General features: G+C 28.6%; 1 protein-coding gene and 1 pseudogene across 1 annotated transcript; one reads left to right on the forward strand and one right to left on the reverse strand.

Annotated features, from left to right (window-relative positions):
* Positions 1 to 815: 815 nt before the first annotated feature.
* On the reverse strand, positions 816 to 4,524 carry LOC105138071 (uncharacterized; annotated as a pseudogene).
* A 9,699-nt stretch (positions 4,525 to 14,223) lies between these two features.
* Positions 14,224 to 16,036, forward strand: LOC105138072 (cytochrome P450 86B1). The gene has a single exon (XM_011044064.1). It carries the CDS (start codon positions 14,277 to 14,279, stop codon positions 15,864 to 15,866), a length of 1,590 nt encoding a protein of 529 aa, XP_011042366.1. The 5' UTR covers positions 14,224 to 14,276; the 3' UTR covers positions 15,867 to 16,036.
* The last annotated feature ends 5,404 nt before the right edge of the window (positions 16,037 to 21,440 follow it).

Consider the following 21,440-nt stretch of genomic DNA (forward strand, 5'->3'; position numbering starts at 1 on the left):
TCCCCCCTTCTCCCCCCTGCCGATTCTCTCTTAAATTTCAGATCACTTCTTTTGTTTTTTTTTTTTACTTTCTATTTATATTTATCAAGTTTTTGTTGAATTACTACACTACCCCTCATTCATTTATACCCACACTTTAAGCCACCAAGGGCTTTATTGTATTTTCCTACTCATTTATTCAAAACATCACACAACTAGTGGAGACTAGCCGGGTTTAATTGTTAAAGAACTATCTCAACCTAAAATTTTAAGCTATTAGATGAGATTTCAAAATATGATTTATATTATTCTCTAACATACCCCCTCAAGTGATGCAAATTGCATATACTCACATTACCTTTTATTTAACTTTTTATCAAATCAATAGAGATGATGAGATTCGAACTTGAGATCATTTAGTCATCAAAGCTCTGATACCATGTTAAGGAACCATTTCTACTTAGTAATTTAAACTATTAGATGAAGTTTTAAGATATCATTCATGTTATTCTCTAACATTAATATCTACGAATTAATTAACTATGCTAGTGCAGGAAAACTGATAAGAAACCACAGATTAACTGCTATTTGCTTCTAGCAAGTTTGGTTTTATTTTATTTGTGATGGGGAGATTCTCGTTTCTTTCTTTGCTGTCGTCTTTCTACTAATTTTATCAATGGGCCTATATCCAGAGGATCAAAAGCTGCATCTTGTAGAAGGCCGCCTTTTCTACCTTATTTTTCTGCTCTTTATCTTTATACAGATCGCCGAGAATTAACAGAATATGATAGCAAGGATATAGTTACTGCATTGTTTACTAAGTACATGATCAAGTGTACTGTAAAATTAAGTTGCATCAATCTGTAATTAGATATTCATAATAAATTGTCAGACATTCTGTTTAACAGCGATAATCAAATAAATAGCTTGATGTTTGCTTGCTCAGTACATATCAATATTTCACTCATAAACAATGTTCTTCTTCATGGGATGCTTACACTTCTCACACAGTACAGTTTCTTCTGTTAGCCCTTCTGCATAAGGAACAACTTTCGAATGATTGCAAGGCCCTAGAGGAGGAGGAGGTGGATCAATGGCAGCTCTAAGTGCTGACACGAATCCTGACTTTGCCACATTTTCTTCCCATTCTGGAAACCTATCCAGCCATTTTATTGCTTCACTAGCTGAAAGTTTTACAATGTCTGCCGTATTCCTTCTTCCGATTATGGCCCACCCTTCGTTGGCCGTATCTAGTAATGCTGACACCTCTGTCAAGATATGATCATCAGAATGGATTGATTGTCCCAGTTGGAGTTTTGATCTTCTGATACTCTCCAACCGAAGCCAAAAGAAATGAAGTTTTGTGAAAGAGAATAAACTTCTGTGCAGTTCTTCATCGATAATAGCTAACAGGCGTCTTACTTGTTCGCCAAGGTCTTTGCAGCCAACATACACCATTTCAAGCTGCACACCAGCATTTCTGATCACCTTACATTTGGCATTGAATTCCCTAATCCAGTCCAGGTTGTCACTTCCATAAATGCAAATATTTCTGCCTTCTTCTACCTGACATCAATGCAATGTAATGAGTGCAAAGGCGATAAAAGTAATTCCTTAAGTATGCAACCATATTGAAGATGCTAGTATCATACCCAGGTGGTTAATAGAGGGTCAATTTCATCAAGCAAAAGTTTCAGGGTCCAATTCTCTTCGTCCCAGAGTTCCTTTTCTTTCGAAGTTGAGAAAGGGTATGCTCTGGCACCCCAGATGAACAACATATCCATTGCATTTGATTTTCTGACCATACCTTGTGAATCCAAACACTACAATAGGAGGGACATTTTTGTAGTCCCATTCTTGTTTTATGTAGTTCACAACAGCTGAATAGAGCACCCACGGTCGCCGGACTGAGTACCATGGCAAAGAGTTTGACAAAAAATCGAATATGTCCCTTTCAGCATCAGTCCATGTATCAGAAATTGAGATCCAAACAATTTCATAACTTCCCTCCAACTTCTTGTGGTAAGGATGATCATATGTTCTATCAAGCAGCAGAAGCAATCCTTCTTGTGGAAGGAGCTCTGCCTTTGATATCAAAAGTAAAACTACCTTGCCCTTCATTTCAGATACACCTAGCTGTAAATGAACTCAAAGAAAATCCTATCAGATGCAATGTTGTGGATAGAACGAAAATCAATTCCATGAACCTTTTACCTTTATTTCTTCTTCACATTTTTAGAACCAGAAAGCATTTAGACTACATGAATCAAGTGTCGGTAAGCATCATGGCTTGCTCACTCTCTCTCTCTCTCTGTTTTTCCCCTTCTTGCGTGAATGTTGGGTTGCCAGACGAAGAAGACACTATTAGTAAAAATAGTAATTACCTTGTCCTGTGTGGAGGAATTCTTGAGTGGTAACTCATCCTTTGCAGCCAATAATATTCCTAGGACATCTTGGTTATCAGGATGGGCCTCCTGGAAAACTTTTAACAGCTTCTGATGCATCTTTTCCTCTGAAAATAGTGCAAAAAGATGAGGTGTCAAAATAATTCATAATGGATTTCACATTCACTCGGAAATAGTTTTCCAAATATTTCCCGAGAAAGAAATCAGGTACCCATTTGTTGATGACACAAATCCACGTGCCGCCTGAGGTGAATGCATATGCTGCTCAACTTATAATCCAGGCTCGAGAGCTCCCATGCTGCAATCAATGTTGAATCTGACCACCTGAAAACAAAATCTGTATGTTATTAATGTTATAACAGTAGAAACTCTGTAAATGATCTCTATCTTTTCATATATGAACAGAATTTAATTTACACCAGTTTTATCCTAAATTGTACAGAAAGAAATGTATTTGGGAATGGACAATAGATTGGATCCATTTTAACATTGACATAACGATACATATCAATGCTTATTATCAATTATAAATAAAATAAAATGGTACATATTAAATCCAGACTATAGGGAAGGAACATGCACTTCCTCAGGTTTCATGGCTTTCAAGTCTCTGATTTGAGAAGTGCATGCCACTGTGCTTCTTGTGACCCAGTAAGCAGCTACATAGATGCAGGACCTTGCAATGACCATTGTTTCATCATCCAGCTGTGCATATCTAAAGGGAAGCCCTTCAAACTTTATTATGCACTTGGTAACATCAATCATTGTCCTGACTAAGAAGCTCAAGGCCTTAAATTGGGGCTTCAATGGCCATAAGTTGAGAGGTAGGTGCTTCAGCATGGCGACTGATACTGCCAAGGGGTTGTAAGGGTATTCCTGCATTATGATGCAAAATTCACCGTAGGTTGTTGCAAAGGCCGCAAGTGTTAATACCGCCTTGACATCCCATCTATAATTTCCAAGCACATCAAACAAGATCATCGTTCTCGTGTGCAGGTTTTCCTTGCCAGAATGTTTGCGAAGCATCTTCAATAACGAATAGGAAAAAAAGGAAGTGTCAAAATGTCGGTTTACTTGCATGTTTGAAGGAAAGAAAATTGGTGTGGGGAAATAATTACCTCAGTCTTAATTCTGTCGATGATCTGTCCCAGTGTTTCTTGTGATCCAACCACTTCAATGTCGCTTACATCATCCTTTGCAATTGCATCAATATGAAAACCACAGACCTGAAAGTGGAACTTAATTTGAATTAATGTTCAAAATGCCGGTTAACTCTGTTAATGGTATACATGTCGGTGACAGTAGCGTTGCTGTGAGAAGAAAATCTGAACGCCACAAGTGAAATCCAACTAACATCAAATCTTTCATGCGATAAAGTTGAATGCTAGATGTTGATTATGATAAATAAACTGTTGAAACATAATCTTTCATCATTAGTCTTCTACTGCCATGCATAATGGTGAATATGCTGCACTCAGAAATGTCAATTTCCTAGTGCTCATTCTGTCAGGCATCTTTGAATCACTTTCCATGGAGATAACCAAAAGCTGCCACCAAGAAAACAAGAAAAACTTTCTTTTCGTTTTCGTTTTCTTTTTTGTCTGTTTGAGAAAATATGATATGTCTTCATCCAAATATTGCCTCATAGATCTCTGAAAATCAATTGTACTAGTTTCTAAACCATAGTAGGGTGTATATGAAAGGAAAAAAACCGCTTAAAAGTGTAGTACTTGGGATGCAGCAGCATAACACAGGACATTCTCCATTGCACGAAGCAGTAGCTCGGACTCTAGGCGACGACCATCAGGATCATGTGTCAACAGGAGCTTCTTTATCAGAATATCATCTTCTGAAGGCATCGAAGAGTGCTGGGAAGAACAGTCATTGCCAAAGAAGTTCATGGCCTAAGTGATTGTGACTTGAAGGCTAGGTGTGCGTAGGTTAAGACATGCAACATGTGGTTGCATGATCTTATAATTATTAAACAACTAGGTGACAAATACGGGTTCGCGTTGAGAGCACAATTTGCATGATTAGGCCATATCCGAAAGAAGGATCAGGCTACAGCTAATCTCTTGTTTAAAGATTTCCTTGGAGACCACTAAAGGAGCATTTCTTGCTTAAAGATTTCTTCACTGTTTGCAGGAATCAAGTTCAGGACCTTCCTTTTTCACTTTTTCCCATAGTTTACTTACAAGGGACAAAAGAGTGCAATACTAGAACAAGTACGCACAGATTCTTTAATAATACATATAAATTTGGCTAATCTCTTTATTTTCAGGGTTTTTCCTGCACACAAAACAACTTCACTGACAAAGAGTATTCGACAAAAAAGATGACTTATAAAAGCATGTGCTCTAACTTCAAATATTCTTTAATTGTTTCTTTAATCATCGACACATTAGAGAATCAGTTTGACTGCATACTGCATGTCTTGGCTTTCATTGACAAAGGCAAAAATAGCAACAAAAGAAAAGGATTAAAGGAATTGTGCTTCATCTTTATTTGCTTCTTATTCCAAGGGATGAAAAAAATAAAAGGGTTCAGGGAAGAAAACAAAAGTAACGGCATAACTACACGGTGGTTGATGCAATCACAAAGTCAGTCTCAGAGGAATATGGCTATCAACGATGGACTTCTGATTACAGAAAACATAATGTCGATCGGAAGTCATCAGGCTGCCATAACTTGAAAAAGATGCAAGGAAAAAGAAGAAGGAATTATGCATGGGAAACAGAGTTAACTATCGCTTAGTCCTTGTAGCTTAAAGAAACTAATATGTTAGTCCTTCTGGTTTCAAAAGTTTTATATTTAATCCCCATATGGTTTTGATTTGTTTGCATGTTAGTCCTTTTTATCAATTTTATGTTTCTTTTCAATTTATTGTCTGAAAAGTATAGAAAACTAAAAAGAAGTAGGCAATATGAGAAAACTAGATTTGAAAGGAAATATTTTTTAAACAGAAAACCAGGACTGCTTAATTATATTTGATATTAGATGTGAATATTTGATATTACGTAGTGCCAAGTCGTGTTTATAACTATTATTTTTTAAAATATATTTTATTTAGAAATATATTAAAATAATATATTTTTTAAAAATTATTTTTTAATATTAATACATCAAAATATCCAAAAACTAAAAACTCCCTCTTAAATATCTTATGAATAGCAATAACTTTCAAAGTAATAATGCCATGGAATTAGCTCAAAACCCTGCTTCAATTTCTTTATCCATCATGCAAGATAATGAATTTTTTATTTGGATTTATTTATAAATTAAAAATTAAAAATCTCCAGTCAAATGTTGATCTTCTAAAACTAAAATTCCTCGTTTTCTTATAAATTTCAAGTGTTCTCTAGTTTAGTTTATACCTCACTCCTCATGTGGTTGATCGAATTAGGGACAGAGGCTGATTAATTTGCTGGGAGACTAAGTTAGAAACAATAAAACCGCAATTAATTTTTTTTTCTTGGAGGAGCGAAATTAGAAAATTGTAATGATCAATATGAAAAATATAATGTAAAGACAGTAATTTTGGGAGGGCCATGACTTCTTCGATATCTCAAGGGGCAAGGAGATATAACAAATAATTTAAAAAAGATAAGTGATTCACTGTAGTTCCTCTCATATTTTTCTCCTTCGATCTCAAAGGGTAAGAGGATATAACAAATATACTAAAAAGGATAAATTCACTATAGCTCCTCCCATATTTTTTTTTTCATTTACCACTACATTGTGGCAATTTTTTTTATCCTTCACATGAAAATTTATAAGCCTTTGAACTAAGGTTCCAAGTAGGGGTATTTTGGTATTTATGTTTTTCTATACACAGTAAAGTTATACATGTATCTTTGGATCCTACAAATTTAATTCATCATTAGGGTTAGGGGTATTATGTCTTTCGGCCAAAATTTTTTTTGTTAATTATTAGTTTGCCTACAAGTAGTTATGTAATTAATGACTAAAATAATATTTTTAATTTGAAAAAGTTACTAACGCATGCAATACACGTGTCAATATGTTGGAGTTGCTCACACACTTTGAGCGTCGCATGTGACAACTTCAAGTGCTTAAAAATGAGATTTCGTTATCTCATGTTATTCCTCTTCGTTTTCTTTTTCATTTGGAGTTGTATGTGGCGTCCAAATATTGTTGGTTTATCACTTGTGACCTTTTCTCCCCTTTCATTTCCCTCTCCTGACCTGATAAACACATTATGGTCCTTATTGTTATTGGTATTTCAAATTTAATTTTGATTTTTATATTTTTTTTTATTTTCCCTTCTATTAGAGTTTTATTTATTTTTTTGATTTAACCATTTATTTTTAATTTGTATAGATAATGTTTTTTTTATTTGGTCCTTATACTTTTAATTTTTTATTTTTATCCTTAGCCTTTTTGCCAAAGTTTTTATGGCTACAATTTTATCCTTTATAGTTTTTGTTTTTTCAATGATAATAATGAATTTAATTTGGTCACTTTTCTTTTGATTTTTTTTATTGTTTTTCTTGGCCCTTCTATCAAAGTTTTTATAGTTTTTAATTCTATTCTTCAAATCAAGTTCATAGCTTTTATTTTTCCAACAACAATAATAATTGTAATAATAGTGATGAAAATATTAACAACAACAATAACAATAATGATGATGATAATAATAATGATAATGATGATAATGGTGGTAATAATCATGGTCAAGATAGTGATAATAATAATGGTAGTGACAATAATGGCGATAATATTAGTTGCAATGATGATAATAATATTTATAATAATACTAATAGTAATGATAATGATTATAATAGCAATAATAATATTAGTTGTGGCGGTAGTGATAATAATAAAAATAATGGTTAAATGATGTTATAATAGCAATAATAATATTAGTTTATTATAATAATAATAGTTGTGGCGGTAGTGATAATTGTAATGATAATAATAAAAATAATGGTTAAATGATTTAGTAATAATGATATTAATAGTAATAATGATAGTATCAATACTGATGATAGTGATAGAAAATAACAATAATAATAATAGTAATTGTGATAATAATAATGATGACGATGATAATAATGATAATGATGATAATAATAAAAATATTAATGATTTTAATAATAATAGAAATAATGATAATAGTCATAATGATAATATTACTTAATAATAATAATAGTTATTTTAATTCTTATTATTTGAATGGTTATATTCTTAATTTTTTTGTATGAATATTTTTTTTTAATTTTATTGTTTAATATTTAATTTATTAAGAATTCAACTTCATGATATTTTTAGAATTAATACTTCAAGTTTAATGACTCAAGTTATAAATTTAAAAAATTAATATATTTTAAAAAAAAATTAATAATTTTTTTATTAAGTTATTCAAATGATGTAATATAGACTTTGGAGTTTGATAAAGTATCAAATGTTAACTCAATTCTAATTAGTATTATTATATATTTATACGTAGCCAGTTTTTAATATTTTGTAGTTTTATTTCAATATTCTAACAATATTTTTTATAAAAAAAATAGTCCTGCTCACATCTACATAGCTGGGCATCAAGTCTAGTAGATGCTGAACTGGCTATAGGTTTGTGGGCATGTAATGATCTTTAAGACGAGTTTCTCTCTCAATTAAGAGCTCTTTAAAGAGTGATGAGTTGGTAGTTAATTAAATTCATGGCCGTCGGCATAATCAAGTGTCCATCCATCAGAGTATTTCTGTCCCGTCGGACTTCCATTGGACCACCGTACGGCACCCCAGCATTGTTAATTGCTTAGCTAATTGCTCCTAACTAACGAAGTGAATGGTGGTGGTGGACAGTTTTGATGTGATAGCACGTGCGAGTTAATGGCCAATGGGTTTAAAATACTATAAAAGCAACTCCTATCTCATAAGAGACAAGACGGCAGCCCCTTGAACTCAAACCTTGTTTCATTAACAACCGTTTGGAAATACCATATAAATTAAGTTTTTTTTAAAATTTATTTTTTATTAAAAATTAATATTTTTATATTTTTTAAATTTTTTTAATATAATGATCTTAAAAATAATTTAAAAAATAAAAAAAATAATATTTTGATGTATTTCAACATAAAAAATACTTTAAAAATTAACCATAACTACATTTTAAAAAGAAAAAAAAAACCTTATAACTAACCAACCAAAATTGATGGTGTAAATTTTAGTTTTTTCTTTGCTTCATCATTCTAGTGTTTTTAATGCTATGGTATAATTTTTAAAATATCATCTCAAAATTTTTATTTTATTTGTGCTAGTATAGAAAGAAAATACTTTATTTTATTTGTGCTAGTATAGAAAGAAAAGCCTTAGCATGCTTAGGCTTAGAAGTCCAAAGAGATAGGTGAAAAACTCAATGTCTTCCAATCTTTTTTAAATATAAAAATAATGTGTCATGTAATAGAATATTTTTTTGTTATTTTCAATAATTGAAAAATCAAGATTTAAGTTTTGAACCTTTAAAACCCAAATCTTAACTTGTTTTAACCATAAGAACTTCACAAACATCATAAAAATCTCAATAACCTTATTTTCAACCCAAAAATACTCTTTAATTAGATTTAAAATAAAAAATTAAATTGAATAAAAAAGCTTTAGGGATCTAATATATTCTTTTTTTCCAATTTGGTTAAAGGATAAAACCATCTCCATTGAATTGATCTTCTCCAAGACTAATCAATTAACATCAAGATTGGATTTTTTGGTGGCTAACTAAAATCTTTCTCTCTTATCTTTATTTCTTGCGATTTTCTCTCCAGGAATAACGTTAAAAATAATTAAAATTTTTAGAATGAAACATAAGAATTAAAAACTATAGGAACAAATTAATAAAAATAAATTTCAAGAATTAAATTGAATTTTTTGAAATAAATTAGATTATACTATAGTAGAACAATGCAATCTATAGAGTTTTTGCTTTAACTATAGTGAAACCCACAACTATTTTAGTTTATGCTAGATATATTGCCTGCGTGTTGCCGTAGGTTGGACAACTTTTTTTTAATGTAAAATAAGTGATAGGTTAAAAAAATTCAAGCCCCAACTTAATGATTAAATTGTCAATTTAAATATTTATAAGAAAAAACAAAAAAAAACAATAATAAATAAAGAGGAAAAAAAATCAAACCTTAAATAAATAAAGAGGAAAAAAAATCAAACCTAAACCTATTTCGATTATCAAACAACTTGATACTAACTTAACTAAAGGAAAACCAAGAAAAAAAGAGAGTTACACTTAAAAAAAAATAGAAAAAAATTAGATAAACTTAGACGAACCTCTTAAACCTAGATCAATCTAAAAAATTATAACTTGTTAAATTATAAACCCAAGTTCAATAAAAAAACTTAGATATTATCCAATTTAATTTTGAAGAATGCAATCATTAAAAAACCCGATGACGATGAAATCCAAAAAAAAAATCACAAACAAAAAAATAATACAATTAAAAGAATTAGGATTAACCTTGAAAGATTAAAAAAATCATAAGGGCATGAAATTGAAAATCATTTGTAATATGATATATTATTTATAGATTAAAAAATGGTGGGGGTTGAAATAGAAAAAAATTATTGAGGGATAACCCAATGGAATCAAACAAAAAAAATTAGAAAAAAAAAATAAAAAAAAGAATTAAATAGAAAAAAATAACAAAAGTTAAAAAAAGGGATAAAAATAAGATAATATCAATTTAGAAAAAAAAAACAAGGAAAATCTTTTAAACCTGATGTATTATCTAAAAGTCGCATGTCATGAATTTTTTTACTTAGATTTAATCAAGAAGCATAATTCTTAAATAATTTAATTCTAAAAGATGAGATGAATAGAAAAGTTTTAATAAAAAAACTAGTAGAAGATACAAAAAAAAAAACAAGGATAAAATTTGACAGAAAAAACCCAAGGAGATGCAATTTAATGAAAAAAATAAAAAAAATTACAAAAAAAAATAAAAATCTATTAAAATAATAAAGACCAAATTTTAAAGATTTAAAAAATCATATAAGGTGAAATTAAAAACATCTGTAAAAACCAAAAAATCTTGGATAAACATCCTAAACATGACCAAATCTTAAAAAACTCATAACTTATAAAACTCTGAATTTGGGTCTTATGAAGAATATTATAAGCCAATTTAAAAATATAAATTTAAAAAACTCATCAAAGCAAAAACAAAAAGATAAAAAAAAATCCTTAAATGAATTCGAGAAAAACCAATCAAATACATGACCTACAACATAAAATTAGAAAGTGGTTATAAATAGGAAAGTGAAAAAAAAACTTTGGCAAAAAAAAATTAAAAAATACTTTAAAAAATATTGAAATCAACTTAGTTAATCTTTCAAATTTATTATCCAGGTCATGAGACTGAGAAGTCTTCATCAAAGGCAAAATAAAAATAAAAATAAAGAAGTAAGATTTTTAATCAAATAAATAGAAAAAAAGTAAGATTTTTAATCAAAAAAATATTGAGGGATGAAATTGATAAAAAATCCAAATCAATTAAAAAATAATTTAAAATAAAACAAATAGAAATTAAAAGAATAAAAAATAAATTTCTAAATAAATTATAAAAAAATTAAATAATTAGGGATAAAATAAAAAATAAAATCCAATTAAAAACAATTAATGTAAATAAAAGAATTACAAATAAAAATAAATTAAAAAATTGATACGAGTATTTGTATGGTAAACATGCAAAGAGAAAGAAAGGAAAAGTAATTTTAAGCAAAATCACGCAAAACTACGATGAACGCAAAACTAGCAAGAGTTTTTAACATAAAAGGGTGGAACATGGGACAAAAGATCAAGAAAATACCCGGTCACTATACACAAAAACACTATTGTGTAAAAGATATTAAATTATTTTATTCAAAAATTTTATTAATAATTTTATTTAACTACTGAAATAATTTTATACAACTCTTAAAAAAATATTTACGTTATAGTGAAAACATCATTCTATATTCCTCAGCAAAAGATAAATTAAAAACAAATCATGACACTCTTGTAATTAATAATATTATGTGTCTTGAGACATAATAAAACTCCTAGAAAAATTAGGGCTTTAAATAATTGATGATATTGATATAGCTGGAAGTTCCCTAAGCTCACGTACATTCAATTTGGCACAATTCCTCCCTTCTTTAATAATAAAGTTTGCTCACTTCTAATGCAATGCTAGAAAACGCACTTCTAAAAGGGGAAAAAAAAAAAAACATAAATAAATAAAATAAATCTCAGTGAATATAACTTAATTACCAGATTGGTTCAGGTAAATGTGCCAGCTTTCAGAAATGTCATTTTCGGGGAGCCATAATTAATAATTCAATGCAGCTAGGGTACAGTCCTGACTCCATGAATCACCATCATATATATATATATATATATATATATATATATATATCTCAGATGGTCCATGGATACTATTTTTACAGAGATAGAGCTCCTAACTACCCAAGTGAATGATGGTGGGATATTTTGTTGTGAGAGCACATGCGTGTTAATTGTAAATGGGTTTGAAAGGGACCAAAATAAAAGATTTGTAATTAATTACTTTTATTTTTCATTTTATGACGACTTAATGGGTACATATATGTATATATATATTGGGTATTTCTTAATTTTGTGATAATATTAGGTACTATATACATTATAGGAACTTTTACTATATTAACTTATTTTCTTTTAAGTGGAACCAAATGAGTTTGAAGTTGGTGCAAATGTTTAATGTGAGTCGACCCTGCCCTCCCACGTCCAAACTACAATAAAAATGTTGTATTATTATACTAATAAGTAAATATATTTATTTTATTATAAAAGAGCATACAAACATAAACAATTATTTAAGAAAAACCTAAAACTTATACATGTCTAAATCTACGAATATGCAAAATAAAAGTCAAGATAAACAAGCTTTTAACATAAATATAATAAAAATCTTTAAGAGCATATGTATTAAATATACATTCAAACTTGTAATATATATAAGATTAAAGTCTTAGATTGCATACTAATAATAAAAATAACAATGATTAAATTAAAATAAAAATAATACTTACTTATTGAAGTAATTTAAAGAAATGAAATTTTTGTTGCTATTAAGAATGAATTCTTTGTCGTTATCAAGAATATTCGCAGTATATTTTTTAGAATTTCAATAACATTACCTTTGTTTATATATGTTTTTAAACAAAATCTTTGAATTACAATAAGAGAAAAAACCAAAGTAGATCAGAGAATGAAACAATTCAAAGTGAGGTAAGAAAAAGTGAAAAAAATCTAAAATTTTTAAATTAAAAATTCTTCCTTTACCCTTCTTCTTTATAATGAATTTTAGAAATTACAAGATTGAAAAATCAATAATAATGAACCCTTCTTTTTTATAGTGAATTTTAGAAATTACAAGATTGAAAAATCAATAATAATGAATTCTCATCATTATTAATTTTTTATTAGCTATCATAAATAAATAATTGAATCTAGAAAAACCAAGAGTTTTTTGAGTAGAAAAATCAAGGGTTTTTAAAAATTAATTTTTAATTTATTTATAATTTATTTAAATCATGTTAATTAAATAAATTCCCAACAATACGATTGTCAAGTCTTCTAATCTCTCTTTTTCTTTACTAAAAGGAGTTCAAGAGTTTTTGCAATAAGAAATCTTTTCTAATAATTATGTGAATTGACAGAGGTTTACATGGCATAGTCAATCTACTTAGATTGTTAGCCTATGTTATATTATAAGTTAGATTAATTTTTTATAAAGTAAAAGAAAATAAAATAATTGGTAGGTGTCATTATCATGTTTTCTAGTAATTCAATATATAGTTTACTAAACGTGATTCAATTAACTTGATAAGTTTAAAAATAACTTGAATAACAAAAAAAAAATAACAAAAAATAGATGCTTGCAAAATCAATTATTAATAAAATAACATAGTGTTTATTTGAGATCACAATAATTCAATAAAAAATAAAAAATTATAAAATTAATTAAAAACTCAAATATTAAAAAATAAAATTAAAAAAATATTAACATTAAAGTATAAAATTAAAAAAATAAATTGAAAAAAAGAGACCAAAGTACCCAAAAATAGGCCCAAGCAAGCAAGTCTATGTGGGTCAGTAGGCCTAGACCTTAATAAAGAACAACCCGAGAAAATTCATTCTTAACTATTATTTTCTTATATATAAAACACCTAAAAATAACTATAAATATCTAAATAAATCCTTTTATATATTTAAATAACCTAAAATGCAATCCAAAAATTAAAAATCAACTTGAAACTTAAAATTTTCTAATATCATATCTACTCTCTTAGACAATTTAAAGGTGATAATATTTTCATATTTTTTTTTTCATAAAATAAAACTTATTAACATTAAAATTAATTATTTTATTTTTTTTTATAAAATAAAACTTATTAACATTAAAATTAATTATTTTAATGGTTAAAATTGATATTAATTAATAATTTTTCTGTGACTTTTTCTCTTTTCTCTTATTATTTTGTGTTTTTATTTAAAATTAGTGATGATATATATATATATATATATACTCAAATACATTTTCTCCTCTGAATGTAAAATTTTGCAAACTCTTACAAATGTTTATTTTAATTATCATCAAATTATATAAAAATTATTTTTAAAATTACCTCAAGACATCGGGTTACCAATACTAAGCTGAGTTTTGAAAATTTAGGGGATGAACACGTTTCAGCAAAAGAAATTTCTTTTTACTCTTACTGCAGGTGACGACGTCCTTTTAAGCAGGTGCTCACATAAATGCCATCGGCCAAGGGCCTAGGCTACTTCAACCTTTAAAAAAACATAGTTCCTCTCATTGCAAAAATATCACTGTTTCCGTCATGGATAGAGAACCAACAACGGCAACAAATTTCTTGTTCTCTGCAACGCAATGGCTGTACATTCACTCATCCCTTTGGGATGCATCTCTTGCTTTGTTGGGACTCTTTGTTTTCCGATGTATCAATGAAAGGCTCACCAACAAAGGCCCTATGCTATGGCCTGTGCTGGGGATCTTACCCACCATGTTCCTCCACATCAACGACATGTACAATTTCGTCACGAGAGCTTTAAGCAGAGCAGGGGGGACTTTCCACCACAAAGGAATGTGGATGGGAGGGGCATATGGAATCGCCACGGCTGATCCTTCCAATGTCGCGTATATGCTTAAAACGAATTTCAAGAACTTCCCAAAAGGGAGATACTTCAGAGACAGGTTTCGGGATTTGCTAGGAGATGGTATTTTCAATGCTGACGGTGAATTGTGGAGGGAACAAAGGCAATTAGTGAAAGCAGAGATGCATTCAAGCAGGTTCATTGAGCACTCGCTTCAAACCATGCAAGATCTGTTGCACCAGAAGCTGTTGAAGCTGACAGAAAAACTGGTGAAGTCAGGAGATAGTTTTGATCTCCAAGAAGTGCTGCTTCGGTTTACGTTTGATAACATTTGCACTGCAGCTTTTGGCGTTGATCCTGGGTGCTTAGACCTGGATTTTCCTGAAGTTCCCTTCGCAAAAGCTTTCGAAAAAGCAACAGAATTAACTTTGTTCAGGTTCCTGATTCCGCCTTTCATTTGGAAGCCCATGAAGTTCTTTGGAATAGGATACGAGAAGGCACTGAAGGAGGCAGTTGGGATTGTGCATGACTTTGCTGAGAAGACAGTGAAGGGTAGAAGGGATGAGGCAAGGAAGCATGGTAGCTTGTGTCATCAATCTGATCTCTTGTCCACGCTTATTGAGGTCGAATATACTGGACAAGGAAAGAAGCTGCAATTCCCAGATAAGTATTTCAGAGATTTGTGTGTAAATTTCATCCTAGCAGGGAGAGACACCACTTCGGTGGCATTGGCATGGTTTTTCTGGTTAGTCCACAGCAATCCAGAAGTGGAAAACAGAATTCTATGCGAGATTAATGACATTTTGTCCCTTCGTGAGACACAGACAAAAAATGAGATCATTTTTACCATGGAAGAATTGAACAAGATGGTGTATCTCCATGCAGCATTATCCGAATCGCTGAGGCTGTATCCATCCGTACCAACTGAAATGAAAGAAGTGGTCGAAGATGATGTTCTCCCTGACGGTTCCATAGTTAAGAAGGGCGCTCGAGTTTTCTACTGCATATTCTCAATGGGCAGGATGGATTCTATATGGGGACAAAATTGCTTGGAGTTCAAACCAGAGAGGTGGATTAGGGATGGAAAGTTCGTAAGTGAAAATCAGTTCAAATATGCAGTGTTTAACGCCGGTCCAAGGTTGTGTCTGGGGAAGAAGTTTGCATACATGCAGATGAAAATGGTGGCAGCTTCAATCCTGTTGAGGTACTCAGTTAAGGTCGTTGAAGGCCATGATGCTTCTCCGAAGATGACAACCACACTTTACATGAAGAATGGACTCCAGGTGACTCTGATGCCTAGGTTGGTGAACGTTTAATGTTGCTCTAATCCCAATATTTAATTTGTTTGCATTTGCGGAGCTGTCTTAGCTCTCGCTTCACTTTCCATATCTTGTCAATTAAACTTCAGCCTATGCGTTTGATACGTACGATCGATCTAAGAATATTTTACCCAAAAGAATAAGAATAGCGTCCTCTTTGTTTAGCATATTTATGATATAGATAGAGATCCCGTCCGAATTTTCTGTTCGTTTAACATCCAATCAAATGTGAAGTCTGCATGCTTTTAGAGATCTACAATCATTATTAAAATCTTGATATCATTTTAAATTTAATAACTTTCATTTTCATTTTATTTCAAATATTTAAATCTTATTATGATATATAAGCGATGCATTCTCAATCTTTTATTGGTTTATTTTTTCTTTTTTATGTATATTTATTTTATTTGAGATATTTTTCCAATGCTCTTTTTTACCAGTAACTTTTAGAATTTTCAAGATTTCAATGCTAGGAATATTGAATTTAAGATGATAAAACCTTTTCTAAGACTTTCTGATAAATTTAAGACTATAAAAATAAATTTTAAAAAAGATTTCATATAAAATAAATAGCAATAATGTCAATGCAGAGTAGTTGCTAGTTGCTGATCCACGATAATAATTAATAAACTCAAATTTAAAAAACCTCGTATAAAACCCATCGAGATATTTTCATTAATAGTAATGTTGTTTAACAAATAATATATCCACAAAATATATATATATATATATATATATATATAAAGATATATTTACTCTTATTAATATATATAATATAAATATTTTTCCTCCTTATACATGGAGATATTTCTCATCAATATTAAAATATTTTTTTATTTAATACTTTCAGAAAAATACTACACTTTAGTTTATCCTCTCTTTAAAAACACTCATGAATTATAAATAAACTATAAATTTTTTAAATAAAAGGTCTATAAATCTATTTTTTATTGTATATTTATTTTTAAGGTATGTTTCTATAATATTATTATATTTTCTCTAAAAATAATATTGACTTAATCATTAAAAAAATTTAAATTCATAAAAAAAAATCTTTAGTAGGTATCAAACATCCACCTCTAACCATTTCAATTAAAAAAATAGATCAAATTATTAAAATAAAAAAATTAATTAATTATCCAAGAAATATCCAAATTGTAATTTGTGGTAAGTTGTAATTTTTGGAACATCAACTGTAATGGTAGATGGTGATATTTCATAGCTGGCTCGTTCAATGTCTTTCGTATTATTCATTTAATTTATCAGCCAACAACTCCATTTCTGGGCATAAATAAATGCCACCGGCCAAGATTCATATGGATGGATCAAGTCAAAAAATATCACTGCTTTAAAAAAACCAGAGGAAACCATCCATGTGCCCCGTTTCCTTCTCATGACCCAACTTTTCAGAGTTAGTAACTTCTGCTTTATTTTGTACCTGTAAGAGCTTAGAGCAAATTAATTTACAATGGCTTCAGAAAAATCGAAAGGTATGGTGTTTTCTCTGGTGATTGACTTGGATCCCCTCATAACTTAACCTGAACGTCTGGTATTCAATATTTAAGTTGAATTTTCCTGTAGTGTTTTCTGCAGAAAATTCAACGTTGTTTCCTAAAACATTACAGGAAGAAACAGTGTCTTTTTCTAAAGACAAGTAGAATTTCCCTGCTTACGAACTCATGTTTTCTACAATTAATCCTTGTATTATTCATGGTATTTTACACATGAGCATGTCTGCATTTTTATTTTTTGTTTTGTTTTTTGGTTTGATAACAAAGTTCAATGGATCTTAGACACTATATAATAGGGATATCTCTTTCTTATCTCCAAATCTTATCTCAGTTCTTGTTTTTTTTAAAAACGGGCAATGAAAATCTCATGTTTTTGATTTTTGGACTGGCTCGACGAGGACCAACACAACTACATAAGCATGTTAATATTCTTGGACTAAGCTATAACAAGTTTCTATTAGCATTAAACTAAACCTATCTGAAGCCGAGCATGCAATGGCTTTGCCTACCACTACAATGGGCTATATATTAGCACTTCCTCCATTTGTAAGGTTTCCCAGATGAGAAACTAGCTTGAATAATTGGACAGTACTTCAGTTCTAAATTAGAACATGTGTTTTCAGCAGAAAAAAAATAAATAGAGAGACTATACTAGTTTATGTAGGGGAACAAAACAAGAAGAAGAAGAGAAGAAAGTAAGCATTGCAGATTCTAAACCTTTTTTTTTTTTCCGTAGATTTTTAGGGGCAAAGAGTAGATTTATTAAATTCAAAACTGAAAGGTTGAACCACTAATGTTTTTACAAGTGAATATGCAATAGTATCTTTTTAGCTAGATTGTATATTGAAAGCTAAAAAATTAATAATATTAATTTGGCTTTTCAATAATTGGTTTACTTGCTTCAAAAAGAAAGATGATAAACAAAATGCTAAAATATTTTTTTTTATAAAAATATTTTTTTTATATATCTTGCAAAAAAAAAAAATCAAAATCTTGAAAAATATTATTCATTGCAATAATATTTTTTTCCTTTGATTTTTTAATCTATATTTTTCTATTTTATTTTTTAAAAATTATTTTAATTTCATAATTTATGTCATGAGTTTGATAAATTTATTTAGGTTGACTTATATTGTTTTATTTTCTTAAATAAATTTTTTTAATTATACTTTTAATATTAGATTGATTAAGAATTATTAGGTTATTTTTGAATGAATTAATTCAACTAGATAATATTAAATTATTAAAATAATTATATCATTTATATTAAAAATACAACACTCTTCTAAATAACATTTTACTTTTGAAATAAATATAAATATAAATTTATATTTATGCTATTCAATAAGTTATATTATCAATTTGTCTCCTGTCAATGTGATTGCATACAGTTCCCCAATCACGTGCGTAGTCTTAACAATAAATTAAGGAGAACAGAGAACGACACTGCCTATCTATTAGACTTTCTGTACATTACCATTAAAATAATTGTCACTTCCGACAACAAGATGTATTTAAGACAACCACTGGAATTAAACACAACCAACCACCGAGACAAACACGCTTTAAGCTTAGCATTTACTCCCTGCTTCACCCAGCAGATGGGATAATAATTTTTTTTTTAAAAATAAAATAATAAATAGATATTTTCAATGCGTTTTTTATATAAAAATTGTCAAACATTAATAGAAAAACTTATACCTATGAAAATTAATATTTAATCAAGAAATAGCTAAAATTAAAATACGAGTTTCAGTTGTATTAAATAATTTTATTTTTTAAAATAAATAATTTATTTAATTAAAAGATTATTTGTGTAAATAAAATATTAAAAAATTTATTAATAAAAACAAATTGAATAAAATTATGCAGTTCAACTATCAAATAATTTAATATTAAAAGATAAAATTAAAAAAATAATTTAAAAATAAGCAATGAAAAAAATATTAGTTCATCTAGGATTAACTTATAAACCATGCAATCATAGGTATTGAATTATAATAATCTCATAGAAAAAAAGATAAAAAAAGAAAGCATGAAGATCAATTCTTAAAAAAACAATAAATATTCAATGATAAAATTAAAAAAAAATAAAGTCAATCCATGTTAACCTTTGAAACCCAAGATCATGAGGGTAGAACTAATTACATAGAAGACAAATCCTAAAAAACAATGAAGTACAATTTTTAACTAAAAAATGCTAAAAAGTGAAACTCTAAGAAAAATTAATCTAAAAAGACCAGAGTTCACACTAGTTAATTTGTTATTCTCGTGACTGTAAACATATGATTGTGATAACCCCACAAAAAGAAAAGTACAAAGAAAAACAAAGATCAATTAAAAAAAATAATATTAAATGATAAAATTGAAAATAAAATAATTTTTTAAAATCAAAATCAACACATGTCATCCTTTAAAACCCATGAATTGATCATAAGGCTGGAACTTAGCCAATCAAAAAACAAATATTGAGGAATGAAACTGAAAAAAATATATAAAAAAAAAATGAAGAGGAAATTCAACATAAAAATAACTAAAAAAATAATTTAAGTCAATTCAAATTAACTTTTTAAATTTATTAATTAGGTTATAAGATCAATATAATTCCATAGAAAGTAAATTAAAATAAGTTATAAAACCTATTTCTCACTTAATTTAATGTTAAATAATGAAATTAGAAAAAAATTCAAATTAACATATATTATCATTGAATACTCATGCATTTTTAATTATTTGTTGCAATGTGGGCTTATATATAATTATTATAAACTTATTAAAAATATAATCTAATTTTATTTAAAAAGTATGACATAATATGATGATTTTAACATTTAAATTTTTAATTTAAATAAATATTTGTTTTAAATTAAACAAAATTGATAAGCCTAAGAGGCTAGCCTCACGTGTTTGTCCTTAAAAAAAGAAGTCTAGTAACACTTTAACTAAAGTGAGATCAACATTGTTCTTTCTTGTTAGTGTATTTTGTTTTGGAGGGAAAAGTTGTGATTTGAGTGTGGATACACTAAAAAAGTTAAGAAAAACAAGAATTATTAATTTTTATAGTTGAGTTTTGTGTATAAATGGGTTGTACCCAACCACAACCTCAATCATAATTGAGTGGACTTGATATTGTTCTTTCTATAAATTGATTTTTTAGTATATAATATATGTGGTCTATTATAATAATTTTTTCACTAACTTTAATTGTTAAATAATCAAAATTGAGCTTTCAGATTATCAAAACCTAAATTTGAACTATTATTTAGCTTGGAAATATTTTTAAAAGATCATAAAAATTACAATAACCTCATTTTATTTATGACCACTCTAAAAACTAATAATCAAATCAAATATAAAAATATTATGAGTTTTTATTTATATTTTCTAGCATGGATGTAAAACCATCATTATTAAACTCTTTACTTTAAAACAAACTAGTCAAATTCTGATTGTTTTATCATTTTTTTTTAATAATTTGCTTTTTTATTTTTTAGAACTTAAAAACTAAAACATGATAAAAATAAAATTTAATGAATGAAACATATAAAACTAAAAAAGCCAAATAATAATAAGAAAATAACTTCAAGATTAAAAAACTTGCAATGAAAATCTCATGTTTTTTATTTTTGGACTGGCTCGACGAGGACCAACACAACTACATAAGCATGTTAATATTCTTGGACTAAGCTATAACAAGTTTCTATTAGCATTAAACTAAACCTATCTGAAGCCGAGCATGCAATGGCTTTGCCTACCACTACAATGGGCTATATATTAGCACTTCCTCCATTTGTAAGGTTTCCCAGATGAGAAACTAGCTTGAATAATTGGACAGTACTTCAGTTCTAAATTAGAACATGTGTTTTCAGCAGAAAAAAAATAAATAGAGAGACTATACTAGTTTATGTAGGGGAACAAAACAAGAAGAAGAAGAGAAGAAAGTAAGCATTGCAGATTCTAAACCTTTTTTTTTTCCGTAGATTTTTAGGGGCAAAGAGTAGATTTATTAAATTCAAAACTGAAAGGTTGAACCACTAATGTTTTTACAAGTGAATATGCA

The sequence above is a fragment of the Populus euphratica genome, unplaced genomic scaffold (assembly GCF_000495115.2).
Source record: "Populus euphratica unplaced genomic scaffold, PopEup_1.0 scaffold317.1, whole genome shotgun sequence".
In the NCBI taxonomy this organism is placed as follows: domain Eukaryota; kingdom Viridiplantae; phylum Streptophyta; class Magnoliopsida; order Malpighiales; family Salicaceae; genus Populus; species Populus euphratica.